Source organism: Lithobates pipiens, unplaced genomic scaffold (genome assembly GCF_037356315.1).
Source record: "Lithobates pipiens isolate NorthernLeopardFrog02 unplaced genomic scaffold, aLitPip1_a1.2 Scaffold_19, whole genome shotgun sequence".
In the NCBI taxonomy this organism is placed as follows: domain Eukaryota; kingdom Metazoa; phylum Chordata; class Amphibia; order Anura; family Ranidae; genus Lithobates; species Lithobates pipiens.
Genome location: NW_027507764.1, coordinates 480,219,393 through 480,235,348, shown reverse-complemented (window position 1 = coordinate 480,235,348; position 15,956 = coordinate 480,219,393). Strand labels below are relative to the sequence as shown.

Genomic DNA, 15,956 nt, shown 5'->3' with positions numbered 1-15,956 from the left:
ACTACAGGCCACACCCACCCACACCTTGTTCCCCAGATACAACCAAATAACATATAACTCAGACAGTGTTTTGGCAGAAAAATGGGCGTGGCACTTTATTGGTTTACACTTTTCATAATCCCACAATATATATTAATCAAATACTTTGAATAACATAAACATCAATCAGGCTCTGCTCAGTTTTCAGAACTCGAGAAGCTTAAACAAAGAATAAGCCCCCTCCCCCAAGATTTTGGGGTTACCCAACCACACAAAATGCTTGCGACAGGGGCATAGATGAAATAAAAGGTGTATACACACACACATATACATACATACATATACACTGCTCAAAAAAATTATAGCAACACTTTTTAATCAGAGTATAGCATCAAGTCAATTAAACTCCTGGGATATTGATCAATTAAGTAGCAGAGGGGGTTGTTATGTAGTTTCAGCTGCACTAGATGGGCAACAATAAAACAACCTCCAAAACATGAATGGATTTTATAGGTGGAGGCCACTGACATTTCAGTGTCACTACTGGTAGCATGAGGCGATACCTGGACCCTATAGCGGTTGCACAGGTAATCCAATTCCTCCAGGATGGCACATCAATATGTGCCATTGCCAGAAGGTTTGTTGTCTCCGAGCACAGTCTCAAGAGCATAGAGGAGACTCCAGGAGACAGACAATTACACTTGGAGACCTGCACAGGGCCTTAGAAGGTCCTTAACCTATCAGCAGGACTGGGATCTGCTCCTTTGTGCAAGGAAGAACAGGATGAGCAATGCCAGAGCCCTACAAAATGACCTCCAGCAGGTGTGAATGTCTCTGACACGGACTTCATGAGGGTGGCCTGAAACAGACTTCATGAGGGTGACCTGAGGGCCCAACATCCTCTAGTGGGCCCTGTGCTCACTGCCCAGCACCATGAAGTTTAGTTGGTATTTTCCATTGAACACCAAAATTGTCAGGTCTGCCACTGGCACCCTGTGATTTTCACAGATGAGAGCGTGTTCACCTGGAGCACATGTGACAGGCATTAGAGGGTCTGGAGAAGCCATGGAGAACATTATGCTGCCTGTAACATTGTTCAGCATGACCTGTTTGGTGGTGGGTGAGTGATGGTCTGGTGAGGCATATCCATGGAGGCAGGCCCGGATTGGCCATAGGGCAAACCGGGCACTTGCCCGGTGGGCCGCGGCCGCTGGGGCCGCCAGGCTGCAAGTCCTTGCGGGGCTTGAGCTGGCGCCGTTCATCCAGCCTCTCCTCGGCCGCCCGGCTGCTTAGCCATCGGCGCCGGCGGGAGGAGCTAAATGGCACTCCTTCGGCCTCTGCTCGGCTGCGCGGCCGCCTGTATAGGTCAGCCGTCGTGCCGGGAGGAGGAGCCAGAGCGACACCTTGGAGCCGGTGAAAATGTGAGTTCAGCCCCCCCCCCCAAACTGCACAGGAGGAGCAGTGGGGGCGGCTGCATATAGAAGAATAATTCTCTCCATCTTCCTCCTGCAGTAGCGGAATGCCTGCGAGAGGGAGAGGAGAAGCAGGAGACTGCAGGAGGAGGATGGAGAGAATTATTCTTCTATATGCAGCCGCCCCCACCGCTCCTCCTATCCTGCTTCTCTCTGCTGCTCCCCCCTGGGCTCTCAACCGCACCCATACTCTCTGCCATCCCCTCATGCTCTCCGCCACCCCCCCATGCTCTCTGCTACCCCCCATAATCTCTGCCATCCCCCCATGCTCTCTGCCACCCTCCCATGCTCTCTGCCATCCCCACATGCTCTCTGCCACCCTCCCATGCTCTCTGCCACCCCCCCATGCTCTCTGCCACCCCCCCCATACTCTCCGCCTCTCCCCATGCTCTCCGCCTCCCCCCATGCTCTCCGCCACCCCCCATGCTCTCCGCCACCCCCCATGCTCTCCGCCACCCCCCATGCTCTCCGCCACCCCCCATGCTCTCCGCCACCCCCATGCTCTCCGCCATCCCCCATGCTCTCCGCCATCCCCCATGCTCTCCGCCATCCCCCATGCTCTCCGCCATCCCCCATGCTCTCCGCCACCCCCCATGCACTCCGCCACCCCCCCATGCTCTCCGCCATCCCCCCATGCTCTCCGCCATCCCCCATGCTCTCCGCCATCCCCCCATGCTCTCCGCCATCCCCCATGCTCTCCGCCACCCCCCATGCACTCCGCCACCCCCCCCATGCTCTCCACCTCCCCCCATGCTCTCCACCTCCCCCCATGCTCTCCGCCACCCCCATGCTCTCCGCCACCCCCCCATGCTCTCCGCCACCCCCCCATGCTCTCCGCCACCCCCATGCACTCCGCCTCCCCCCATGCTCTCCGCCTCCCTCCATGCTCTACACCACCCCCCATGCTCTCCACCAAACCCCATGCTCTCCACCAACCCCCATGCTCTCCGCCATCCCCCCCATGCTCTCTGCCGACCCCATACTCTCCGCCGACCCCATACTCTCCGTCACCTCCCCCATACTCTCCGCCACCTCCACCGTGCTCTCCGCCACCCTCCCTGTGCTCTCTGCCCACCCCTGTGCTTTCTGCCCACCCCCGTGCTCTCGGCCACCCCCCATGCTCTCTGCCTCCCCCCATGCTCTCCGCCACCCCCCATGCTCTCCGCCACCCCCCATGCTCTCCGCCACCCCCCATGCTCTTCGCCTCCCCCCATGCTCTCCGCCACCCCCCATGCTCTCCGTCATCCCCCATGCTCTCCGCCTCCCCCCATGCTCTCCGCCACCCCCCATGCTCTCCCCCACTCCTCCATGCTCTCTGCCACCCCCCCATGCTCTCCGCCTCCCCCCCATGCTCTACGCCACCCCCCATGCTCTCCGCCTCCCCCCCATGCTCTACACCACCCCCATGCTCTCCGCCACCCCCCATGCTCTCTGCCGCCCCCATGCTCTCTGCCACCCCCATGCTCTCTGCCGCCCCTATGCTCTCTGCCGCCCCCATGCTCTTCGCCACCTCCCCCATACTCTCCGCCACCTCCCCCATACTCTCCGCCACCTCCCCCATGCTCTCCGCCACCCTCCCTGTGCTCTCTGCCCACCCCCCATGCTCTCTGCCGCCCCCATGCTCTCCGCCACCTCCCCCATACTCTCCGCCACCCTCCCTGTGCTCTCTGCCCACCCTCCCTGTGCTCTCTGCCCACCCCCCATGCTCTCCGCCACCCCCCATGCTCTCCACCTCCCCCCATGCTCTCCACGCCCCCCCAAGCTCTCCGCCACCTTCCCCATACTCTCCGCCACCCCCCATGCACTCCACCACCCCCCCATGCTCTCCACCTCCCCCCATGCTCTCCACCTCCCCCCATGCTCTCCGCCACCTCCCCCCATGCTCTCCGCCACCTCATCCATGCTCTCCGCCACCTCCCCCATGCTCTCCACCACCTCCCCCTGCTCTCCGCCACCCTCCCCGTGCTCTCTGCCCACCCTCCCCGTGCTCTCTGCCCACCCTCCCCGTGCTCTCTGCCCACCCTCCCCGTGCTCTCTGCCCACCCCTGTGCTCTCTGCCCACCCCCGTGCTCTCCGCCCACCCCCATGCTCTCCGCCACCCCCATGCTCTCCGCCACCCCCATGCTCTCCGCCACCCCCATGCTCTCCGCCACCCCCCCATGCTCTCTGCCACCCCCCCCATGCTCTCTGCCACCCCCCATGCTCTCCGCCACCTCCTCCATGCTCTCCGCCACCTCCTCCATGCTCTCCGCCACCTCCCCCATGCTCTCCGCCACCTCCCCCTGCTCTCCGCCACCTCCTCCATGCTCTCCGCCACCTGGTCCCACATCACCCCCTCTCAGGGGATCTGTCAGGGAGGACAGTGGGGAAGGGGCCGGTTAACATGTCATGGGCTGCTCAATGCAAAATGCCCGGGCCTATTTTTTGTCCCAGTCCGGGCCTGCATGGAGGGATGCACAGACCTCTACAGGCTAAACAATGGCACCCTGGCTGCCATTAGGTATCGGGATGAACTCCTTGCACCCATTGTCAGACACTACGCTGGTGTAGTGGTCCTGGGTTCCTTATGGTGCACAAAAAATTACCAGCCTCATGTGGTGAGAGTATGCAGCCAGTTCCTGGAGGATGAAGGAATTGATACCATTGAATTGTCCCCATGTTCGTCTGACCTAAATCCAATAGAATACCTCTGGGACATTATGTTTAAGTCCATTCAACACCACCAGGTTGTACCTCACTCTGTTCAGGAGGTCAGTGATGCCCTGGTCCAGATCTGGGAGGAAATACCCCATCCATCGCCTCATTAGGAGCATGCCCCAACATTGCCAGGTATGCATGCAAGCACGTGGGGGTCATACAAACTACTGAGTACCATTTTGAGCTGCTGCAATGAAATTTCAGCAAAATTGATTAGTCTGCTGCATCATTTTTTTTATTTTGATTTTCAGGGTGTCTTTGAATTCAGCCATCTGTAGGTTGGTAATTTAAATTTCCATTAACCGATGTGGCATTCTTTCATTCCTAACACATTACCCGGTCCATATCAGTCTAGATATCCAGCATGATATTATTGCCCATTGAGATCGAATGTGTTTTCAAAGTGTTCCTTTAATTTTTTTTGAGCAGCGTGTGTGTATATCTGTAGCAGGGTTGCTGAGTGATTGTGGCCCACCTGTCACCCTGCCCAGCTTGGCATTCACTTCCAGACACTCCAAGACAATGAACAAGTCCATCAGCTTTGTTTTTGTATTTTGAGGGATTAGAACTTGGATGGGTTAAGGAAACCCAGGAAAAAGATTCGTACATGGTTTGGGACAATTTAGATAAACTCCTCCTGCACAACGCTTGCTGCAGATTCTCTCCTTCTCCCTTCAGCACAATTCTTCATCTGCAGCTAGCACATGGTTAGGCCTAACCCTGGTTTCAGCCAGGCCTGAGCAAAGTTCCTTATTACAGGCAGGGACTGTGGGCCCCTATAGTGTAGCAAAATAAGGTTCTGGTGCTAGCTGTCCTCTTTGGTGGTCTACTGATCCCAGTCAGCCCTTAGCAGACCCTGCCAGCCCTCCCAACTGTAGTGGCCCAACTTCACTGCCAGTAACATTACTGTCCCGCTGGCTCTACATCCATCTCAGACTGCACACTCCCAGTCTGCTCCGGCATGCCTCTCCCAGCTCTCCCGACTGTGCCTGCTACTCCCAGACACCTGATGGATCCCTCCTGAAGACTTGCTCTGCAGTATTCCCATCTGTCCTCTCCTGCTCCTCTTCAGGACACCCTTTGGGTTGTGTGTGGTCCCTGTTCAGCACCAATCCTCCTGGCCCAAGCTCACCCCCCGCCCCCAGAGTAGGGGGCTTCCTCAAAGGCCCAACAGCCTAATACTCCATCTCCATTTATTCCACCCGAACTACTCCTCCCTAGCTGTTCTGACTCTAGGTATTTAAGGAGGCCTGCCCCTTGCCAATGCAGGTTGGGGTGGGTCAGCACTCCCAAAAACACCCCAGACAGCTCCACCCTTCTTCCCCACCTTCCTTCTAGAAGCCTCTAGAAGCAGAAGGGAGGTAACCGAAAGATGAAACTAGCTGTGAGTCACCAGCTTACCCTAAGCCACTCTCGGCCCCACAGATCAAAACAAACAAAGCTAGGCCTGCTTAAATTTACCTGCACTACAGAAACATCTCACTCTAGTACCTACACTAGGTAGAGTGTAGGTGCTAGGGTATACTTATATTGCCAAAAGATGCCTGCCTGTACACACACAGAAAATTGAACTCCCATAATTAAACACCATATCCTCTTCTCACAAATATATGTTACTTCATTGAAACACTATGTAAATGATCTACTGGTTACATAAGGGGTTATAGCATACAATTGCATAATACAGATAAAGGCACTTTTAGCAGCGTATACACTATATTGTCAAAAGTATTGGAATGCCTGGCTTTACACGCATACGAACTTTAATGACATCCCATATATGCCACCTATCAATGCCCATCAGTGTGAAAAAAAATGATAAAAATTTTATTTGGGTATAGTTTTGCATGACTATGCAATTGTCATTCAAAGTGTGAGAACACTAAAAGCTGAAAATTGGCCTGGGCAGGAAGGGAGTGAAAGTGCCCTGTAGGCAAGTAGTTAATGGCATCCAGGTCTTAGTCCATAGGATTCAGTATTGAGTTGGAAAGAAGGGGTAAGCGCCAGCTAAGTGCAATATCACAGGGGGTTTATTAAAACAATGGATAAAAACAATTACAAAAAGTGAGATAAAGGAAGGCTTATCGTTAACTGGCTCATCCACCAGAAGGTCCTGAGTCCTTACTCCTGCATGGTCCGCCAGGTTCAGGTTCCTTGGGAAGCAATGGAGGTGAAAGAAGTTCCTGTGGTGTGTAGGAAGTCCACGCCAAACCAGCCTGGAATGCTGAGGCGGATGTCACGAGGAGGGGACGAGTAGCTGGAATGCTGACTAAACAGCAAACAACCATTTCTCAGAGGGATGTCAAAAACTTGTGAAAATATTAGGTTATTATAATTGACAGCATAGACAATTATAGGGGCTAAAGTTTGTACAAGGCTTGAGAGGGGAAGAGATCCCAGCACTAGTTAAAAATTAAAAAAATTTATTATATTGAAAAATGTATTTGGTGAAATGTGACCACGATGTGTTTTATAGACATTGTTGTTTGTCTTATGCCGCGTACACACGGGCGGACTGTATGGCGTACTTAGTCCGTCGAAACACATTTCAGCGGACAGTCCGCTCGTGTGTGGGCTTCAGCGGACTTTTTCAGCGTGCAGTCTGGCGTACTAAGTATTTCGGATTTTTTGAAATTCTGTCCGTCGTACTTTGGTTTCAGCGGACAATCCGCTCGTCAGTAGGCTAGTTCGACGGACTAAGAATGGCGCATGCTCAGAAAGGATTTACACGGCGGAAAGGTGCTTTGCTGTGTATTGGACTTCCTATTTCTAGTCCCGTCGTACGTGCTGTACACGTCATCGCGCAAGCTTTCGACGGACTGTTTGTGCATCCGTGTGTGGTCAAGTCCGTTCAGTCGAAAGTATGACGGACTGTCCGTCGGATTGTATGACGGACTAAGTACGCCATACAATCCGCCCGTGTGTACGCGGCATTAGTTTTGCTTTGCTGACATTTTGGTAATTTTTCTCTTCTTGGGTCCCAGTCTGGTAACAATTTTCTTATTTCGGTCTTTGGACTAAAACATTTAAGAACCCCTGCTTTAATGCAAGCATTGACAACAGTCCGTGAAACCTATCTCAGACTGCTTTCAAGTACATGTTCTTTATATACACTATATTACTAAATGTATTGGTAAGCCTGCCTTTATACGCACATGACCTTTAATGACATCCCAGTCTTAGTCCATAGGGTTCAATATGGAGTTGGCCCACCCTTTGCAGCTATAACAGCTTTAGCTCTTCTGGGAAGGCTGTCCACAAGGTTTAGGAGTGTGTCTATGGGAATGTTTGACCATTCATGCAGAAGAGCATTTGTTAGATCAGGCACTGATGTTTATGAGGAGGCTTGGCTTGCAGTCTCCACTCAAATTCATCCCAAAGGTGTTCTGTCGGGTTGAAGTCAGGACTCTGTGCAGGCCATTCTAGTTCCTCCAACCCAAACTCGGTTATCCATGTCTTTATAGACGTTTCTTTGTGCACTGGTGTACAGTTAGGTTGGAACAGGAAGGGGCCATCTTGAAACTGTCCCCACAAAGTTGGGAGCATCAAATTGTCCAAAATGTCTTGTTATGCTGATGCCTTAAGAGTTCCCTTCACTGGAACTAAGGGGCCAAGCCCAATAAATTAAAAACAATCCCACATCATAACTCCCTATCCCCCCCTCCGCCAAATAATTTGGACCAGTGCATAAAGCTTGGTCCATAAATGCATGGATGAGTAAGTTAGGGGTAGAGGAACTTGACTGGTTCTGATCTCAACCCGATAGAACATCTTTGGGATTAATTATAGAGGAGACTGCGAGCCAGACCTTCTCCTGACCAAATCAGTGCCTGACTTCACAAATGCACTTCTGGAAGAATGGTCAAACATTCCCATAGAAACACTCCAAACCTTGTAGACAGCCTTCCCAGAAGAGTTGAAGCTGTTATTGCTGCAAAGGGTGGGCCAACTCAATATTGAACCCTATAGACTAAAACTGGGATGTCATTAAAATTTATGTGTGTGTAAAGGCAGGCATTCTAATGCCGCGTACACACGACTGGACTTTTTGAGGGACTAGGTCCAACAGTCTTTCCAATGGACTTTCGGCGGAGTTCCGACGGACTTTACGAATGAACGGACTTGGCCACACACAATCACACCAAAGTCCGACGGATTCGTACGTGATGACATACGACCGGACTAGAATAAGGAAGCTCATAGCCAGTAGCCAATAGCTGCCCTAGCGTCGGTTTTTGTCTGTTGGAATAGCATACACACGAACGAATTTCTCGGTCCGGTGGAGTTCCGGTGGAAAAATGTATAACATGTTCTATTTCTAAAGTCCACCGGATTTTTGGCAAGCAAAGGTCCGATGGAGCCCACACACGATCGAATTGTCCGACGGACTCGTTCCGTCTGACCTTTGCTGTGAAAAAGTCCAGTCGTGTGTACGCGGCATAATACTTTTGGTGATATAGTGTGTAGGCCATTGAGTTTCTATTACGTTTAAGCTAATGCTACACTTCCTCACATTATTAATCTAACATGCTATAGTAACCCTTTTCTTCTTCTTTATATTTGCAGAAATTATATTATATAGGATGTCTACTCCAGCAGCAAATGAAGAACCTAAAACCAACAACCCCCAAGAACTCTGCTCTAAAAAACAAGCTAAAAGACTTTGTGACTATCACCAAGGATATTCTGTGTGTACACCTTCCCAGAGAGGTAAACTGTTATATATGTAAATCAACTTAATTGTTTATATAGATCATAATTTTATTAATAGTAAGATGAGAGCATACAAGCAACATTTTGAAGGTCTCTGCCCTTAAAACTGAAATCCAGGAATTCAATCACATTGTAAAATGTGCTGGCATGGCATACTATTAGCTAAGTCCAATGAGGTGTATGCCATTTGATTTTAGATTCGATGTCACTACTGTGCTGATCATTGTTTTCCTTGCTTGAGGCTGTGACATGAGGAAGCAAAACTCTTCCTCCACCAAGACGGCTGCCTCCACAGAGAAATACAGTGCAAAACAAGACTTGGTAATGGGGAAAGATCAACTGCAGAAAAACCACAGGCAATACTGGTGACCTTGTTCCCTTTGCCTACTTTTTTTGTGCATGGTTTCCAGAATTCAGTTCCTCTTTAAAAAGACAACTGAAATGTGTTTGGATAATGAAAAGTCAGCCTGATTTGTAGAAAATAGATTACAGTGCACAGATACAAAAATTACATTTAAAAACACCTGAACATATTCCAAAAATATGTGGATTTGGTCACACTATATGGTCATATAGTGCCAAGCCCATGGGAGATAAACTCCTATTTATGGGAGAACTGAAGGGATTCCTCCTATGAACTTGTAGCCACTAATAAGAGGTAATGAGGGTGGGGTGCTCCGGCCCAAGGAACCTGGTCAAAATTCATACAATATACATACAAAATCATACTTGGGGAGGCACACCCTAAAATTGCGTTTACATTTAAGATGGTGCTGCTATAAGACCATCAAACAGTACAAAATAGATTACAGCACACACATACAAAAATGACTTTTAAATCTGTCAAGGCTATTTAAAAACACCTGAGCATATTCAAAAATGATGGGGATTTGGTCACAATATGGTCATATAGTGCTAAGCCCACTTACTGCGTCAAAGTACCTCATCAAGCCTGATTTGTAGGACTACAGTGCCATTTGTGTGCTGTAATTGTACCACTGTTGACCCTGCAGGGACTAAGAAATTCAGCAAAACTGAAGGTACATGTCTAAGTGGCTTTTTTAGCCTTCACAATAATTAACCAAACCTCTTTCACGTCAGGCCTGTTCTCTCTAAATGACCATCCATATTGTACTGAACATAATAAAGGATTGCATCAGCTTGTTGCATTTTTTATAACAAACAATACAAATCTAGTAGTGAGAGTTTGAGCTTCTTATAATGTCCACAAGTGGTTCACTGACTCAGGAGCACAGGAGCAGGGATCTCACCATTGGAGTCTCCAAGGGGTATAAGAAACTATCAGGTAGTTTGATGCCACGTACACACAAACGGACTTTCCGGCAAAAAAGGTCAGATTAAATCATTTCATCAGATATTCCGATCGTGTGTGGGCTTCATCAGACTTTTTTTTTTCAAAAATTCTGATGGACCTAGAAATAGAACATGTTTTAAATATTTCCAACAGAATTAATTTCCAATCGGGAAAACCGTTCATCTGTATGCTGTATTCCGACGGACCAAAAAGGGCCCAAGGGCAGCTACTGGCTATTGAATTACCTTTTCTAGTCCCGTCATACCTCATCGTGTTCTAAATGAACAGACTTTGGTGTGATCGTGTGTAGGCAAGTCTGTTTCAGCGGAACTCAGTCGGAAAGATCGTTAGAATTTATTCTGACGGAAAGTCTGGTTGTGTGTACGCGGCATAAGTTTTCAGCATCCACCAAAAACTAAAATGTCAGTTTTTGGTAGACTTAAACTCTAAAGTAGCAGTAAAGCCTTTTTTTTTACTCATTAGCATTAGATGTCAGAAAAAAACACAGTGCCAAATGGCACTCCAACATACCACCCAGTGCACATGTCATTGCCATTCACTATGATGCCAATAATGCTGCAAGCAGGGTTTCATTTAAATGAATATGCTGTCCCATTGCAAAGCTAACTTGCAACATGGGTTAAAACGTGTGTTTATTGCACCACAGCTGACCGTGTCGGTGTGAATAGGCCAAGGATCATGTAGCTACTTACAGTAGGTAAACTGAAGGAAAAATGTAAACCACTCCAGGTTAGCCCACATTTCTCTGCAAGTCCAGCTCATCATTGGGACGTCAAAAGAGCATAAGTGGATGACCGCAGTCTAATAAAAATACTCCTTTATTGTAATACATCCATAAAATCATACAGCACGGCAACACAGTTCAAGCTAGTCTGCCTAATCATAGCATACCTCCCATGCTGTTCTCTCTCCATTCACCATTGCAGAATCAATTATCATGCTAGTTAACAAGACAGATATCACTGGTGGGTATCCTACCTCAAATCTAAAATACAACTATAAATATTAAACACGAATAATCATTGAGAGAAATAATTTATGAGAGCAGACAAATAAAAAGTACAAGAGATAAGAGATGATAAGCATGGGGGTCTGCTAGAATTAAAGTGTTACTAAACCTAATAAAATCAGTCTGTATATGCAGTAAAACATGCTTTTTACCCTCAATGTGGAACCCAAGGGGTTAATCTTCTGCTTTGTGTAAAAAGACTGATCCTGTATCCTCTGATCCTCCCCTTCTTCCACTGTCTCCTATATGTCTCCTAATAAGACAGAGCCTTTGGAGTCACTCTGCACATGCTCAGTTTTTATTTTTCTTGGGAGGGTGCCTGTGTTTGGCACAGGGCCAATTAGCACTGTCCAGAGAGAGGGTCAGGAGTCCTGCAGCCTTATATGACAGTCAGATTAGAATGAAAACTCTTCCTACAAGCTTTAACCACTTCCCGACCAGCGCACGACGATGTACGTCGACAGAATGGCACGGGCAGGCATATTGGCGTACAGGTACGTCCAATATTCGATGCCGCCCTGCCACCGCGCTGGTCGGGACCCCCGTGAGTCCGGTCGCGGGACCCGCGGACTCGATCGCCGCGGGCATCCCCGCGATCGTCTCACGGAGCGGCCGAATAGAGGAAATGCTGTGTAAACAACATTTTTCCATTCTGCCTAGCAACTAGTGACGCTGATCTCTGCTCCATGTGATTGGAGCAGAGATCAGTGTACACTAAAGGAAAGCCCAACCCCCCCACAGTTAGTAACACACCCCTAGGAACACTTAACCCCTACACTGCCACCCACTGGTTAACCCTTTCACTGCCAGTGTCATTTACACAGGAATCACTGCATTTATATAGCAGTGATTACTGTATAAATGACAATGGTCCCAAAAATGTGTCAAAAATGTCCGATAGGTCCCCGACAATGTCGCAGTCACAATAAAAATCGCAGATCGCCGCCATTACTAGTAAAAAAAATAATAATAAAAAATTATTAATAAAAATGCTATAAAACTATCCCTATTTTGTAAACGCTATAACTTTTGCGCAAACCAATCAATAATCGCTTATTGCGATTTTTTTTACCAAAAATATGTAGAAGAATACGTATCGGCCTAAATTGAGGGAAAAAAATGTTTTTTTATATATTTTTGGGGGATATTTATTATAACAAAAAGTAAAAAATAATGCGTTTTTTTCAAAATTGTCGCTCTATTTTTGTTTATAGCGCAAAAAATAAAAACCACAGGGGTGATCAAATACCACCAAAAGAAAGCTCTATTTGTGGGAAAAAAAGGACGTCAATTTTGTTTGGGAGCCACGTCGCACGACCGCGCAATTGTCAGTTAAAGCGACGCAGTGCCGAATCGCAAAAAGTGGTCTGGTCTTTGACCAGCAAATTGGTCCGGTCTGAAAGTGGTTAAAGAGGAAGTAAACCCTGATGGGTTTACTTCCTCTTTGTCTCCCTGCAAAGGTAAAGCATAATTGACTACTATGCTTCGCATAGTAGCCCATTATGTGTCACTTACCTGACACACACAGGAGCCAGCGATGTCACTGCTGTCCCCTGTAGTCTGGAGCATCCATCTTCTTCCGGGTATAGCTGCTCCGGCCACTCACAGCGCTGGAGCAGCGATGATGTCACTCCCGCACATGCGCATGGGACCCGCCACTAACGGCATATCGCAGTTAGCAGCATGCCGCTGCTAACGGCGATAGTGCGCCTGCGCGCCGCTGTCTACGGTGCATGCGCCGTAGACAGTTGTCACTGGTTTTTAGTAAATATCTCCTAAACCGTTTAGGAGATATTTCTTAGACCTACAGGTAAGCCTTAATCTAGGCTTACCTGTAGGTCAAAGTGGTTTGTAAGAGTTTACAACTACTTTAACCAGACACTGATAGAAGTCACAAGACTGCTATATACTGCTGATGAGAAAAGGTATTTGGCGGTTTACGTTTACTAAAATAATTGCATTCCCATGTTCTCTTTACTGTGGGAGACCAGATATAGTGAATAAAGTGTCTAGGGCAGGGGTGTCCAAACTTTTTTCAAAGAGGGCAAGATTTGATGAAGTGAACATGCACGAGGGCCAACCATTTTGCCTGACATTCTTTGAACCATTAAAATTCGGTCTAAGTGTGTTCGTTCGAACACTAATACAGGGCCCAACAAGAATTCTCTTGCCTTTGTGGCTGTGTGTGTTGAAGAGATGAGCTTGGGTGTGTTATTTGGATATATCGTATTTATTGGCAAATAAGAGGGAAGTTTCAGGAAAAACCTTAAAATTTTAAATAAAAACTGTGAAGCAAAATAAGGGTCAGTGCCCATCTGCACGCCCACCATTGCTGGGAATGCAGCCCCCACCATTGCCAGGAATGCACCCACCATTGCCAGGAATGCACCCACCATTAGCCAGGAATGCAGGCACCATTGCCAGGATTTCACTCACTATTAGCCAGGAATGCAGCCACCATTAGCCAGGAATGCAGCCACCATTGGCCAGGAATGCAGCCACTATTGCCAGGATTTCACTCACTATTGCCAGGATTTCACTCACTATTAGCCCGTATTTCACTCACCATTAGCCAGGAATGCAGCCACCATTAGCCAGGAATGCAGCCACCATTGCCAGGATTTCACTCACTATTGCCAGGAATGCAGCCACCATTAGCCAGGATTTCACTCACTATTAGCAAGGAATGCAGCCACCATTAGCCAGGATTTCACTCACTATTAGCCAGGAATGCAGCCACCATTAGCCAGGAATGTACTTGCCATTGCCATCAGTGCAGCCTTGGAGGGGACATGGAGGGGGCAGGACGAGCGCCAAAGAACAGGAGAATCTCCTGTTTACACAGCGGCCTCTTTAAGAGAAAGTCCTGCCTCCTTTGATGGACAGAACAGTCGTCCAATGGCGGAGATGGGACTTCCTATTACAGAGGCTGCCGTGTAAACAGGAAATACTCCTGTGTGCACGGCGCTCATACAGCCTCCTATCTCCGATGCAGCCAGACTATATATCTTTTGTGGCCCCGGCGCTGGGAGATTGTCTGGGCCACAAAAGATATATATGTTTAGATTACCAGGCGGGCCGTTCAAAACCGGACCGCGGGCCATGATTGGCCCACGGGCCGGACTTTGGACGTGCCTGGTCTAGGGTTTAGTAAAGTGAAAAGCATTGGGAGTGCCATGCTGTGATATTTTATGGAATTATTACAATAAAGGAGTCTTTCTATTGGAGTGTGCTCGCCCACCTATTTAATTACAAAGGGTATTTAGAGGTACAGACCTGTCTGTGTTACAAGCGGGGTAGATTTGATTTAAATCAAGTCGTTTCAAATAATGATTTAAATCACTAGTAAAAAGGCTTCATTTAAATCAACTTGATTTTAATCATAATTGTTAAAGAGCAACTGTCATCTCTGTCCCACAGCGGCTCTTCCTCTGACCCACTGTTGACTCACCGACAGTCCCATTGACTTTGATGGGACGGCTGATGCGGCAGTGACACAACAAGGTGAGGGATGTGGCGGCAACAGGTGAGTGGATGCCCGCTAACAGGCGCTGCCATGATGGATCTGAAATGACAGGTGCTCTTTGAAAGTAAGGACTTATTCTTGCTGGTAGTTAGAATCTTTAATATTTGCAATCAAAATGAAGGTTTTCTATTTAGAATATTAAGCTGTCAGGTTAGTAAAACAGCGATATCAGAACCGATTCAGTCATACAGTTTGTAGTGTACATAGATTTGCAAAACAAAGGGATAAAGGAATAATATTGAACTCTGTTTTATCTCATGGTTACAGTGAAATTGTGAGAATGCATCAATGCAGTTCGTGTTATCTCAGCTTGCAGAGCTTAGATTCATTAAATTACCCAAAATGTAAATATTGGAGAATATACAGCAGTGGCGTCCCTTAATGCAGGGCGCAGTAGCGCCGCCCCCCTATCTACATGCGTCTGGTCCCCTAATCTACATGTGGGGCACCGGTCGCAAGGATTCCACTGGGGTATTTTTTTTAAGCACACGATTAGAGCCAGAGGGTCTAATAGGCTTTATAAAAGGTTTGCGATCGAACCGACCGACCATCCCATGGGGGGGGGGGTTATGCAGGTTACCCGACTGACCCCAGGGGAGGGTGGCTGTGGGTGCACTGTTTAATGCCGCCCCCCCCCCCCAAAAAAAGAAAGCACCAGCAGTCACTTATATACAGCTTCATGCAACATAACTAAGCTCCACTACATGCTATATGAAGTAAATTATTAGTGTATCTTAAATGGAAAACTTTGTTTAGATAGATTTTTACTCCAAAAGCATTTTATTAAAATAAGTTTGATAAAAATCAGAAGTTAAATTTAAAAAGATTTTTTTTGATTTAAAAAAAAAAAAAATCATTCATTTTTATCCACAGTGGTTACTAGTTAGAAGGATCGTAAACAAAGGTCTTTCTTAAAGTGGTGTTGCCAGCAAAAAAATAATTTTTACTCACCTCTAAATACCTGTTGCTCGGGGGTCCCTCGTAGTCTGCCTTCTTCCTTGCCCGGGCTGGTGACATCACTTCCCCTCGCGCCGCACAGTCACCTGGGACCTGTCACGTGTCCCAGGTGACTGTGCGGCGTATCACGGCACCCTGCGCCGCTCGCACATGCGCAGTGGGTGCCCGGCTGTGAAGCCACAGCCGGGTGCCCACAGTACGAATGACGGCGCCGCGAGCAGAGCGGGCAACGAGGGGGGGCTTCGTTCCCCCCCGCATCGCTGGACC

General features: G+C 48.3%; 1 protein-coding gene across 1 annotated transcript in view; it reads left to right on the top strand.

Annotated features, from left to right (window-relative positions):
• The window catches only part of LOC143997339 (uncharacterized), a 134,247-nt gene that overhangs the window by 111,177 nt on the left and 7,114 nt on the right, over positions 1-15,956 (top strand). Inside the window, exon 5 of the mRNA XM_077492917.1 lies at positions 8,715-8,858. Within this exon, the coding sequence (XP_077349043.1) occupies positions 8,715-8,858 (144 nt within the window). The remainder of the gene's footprint in view (positions 1-8,714; positions 8,859-15,956) is intronic.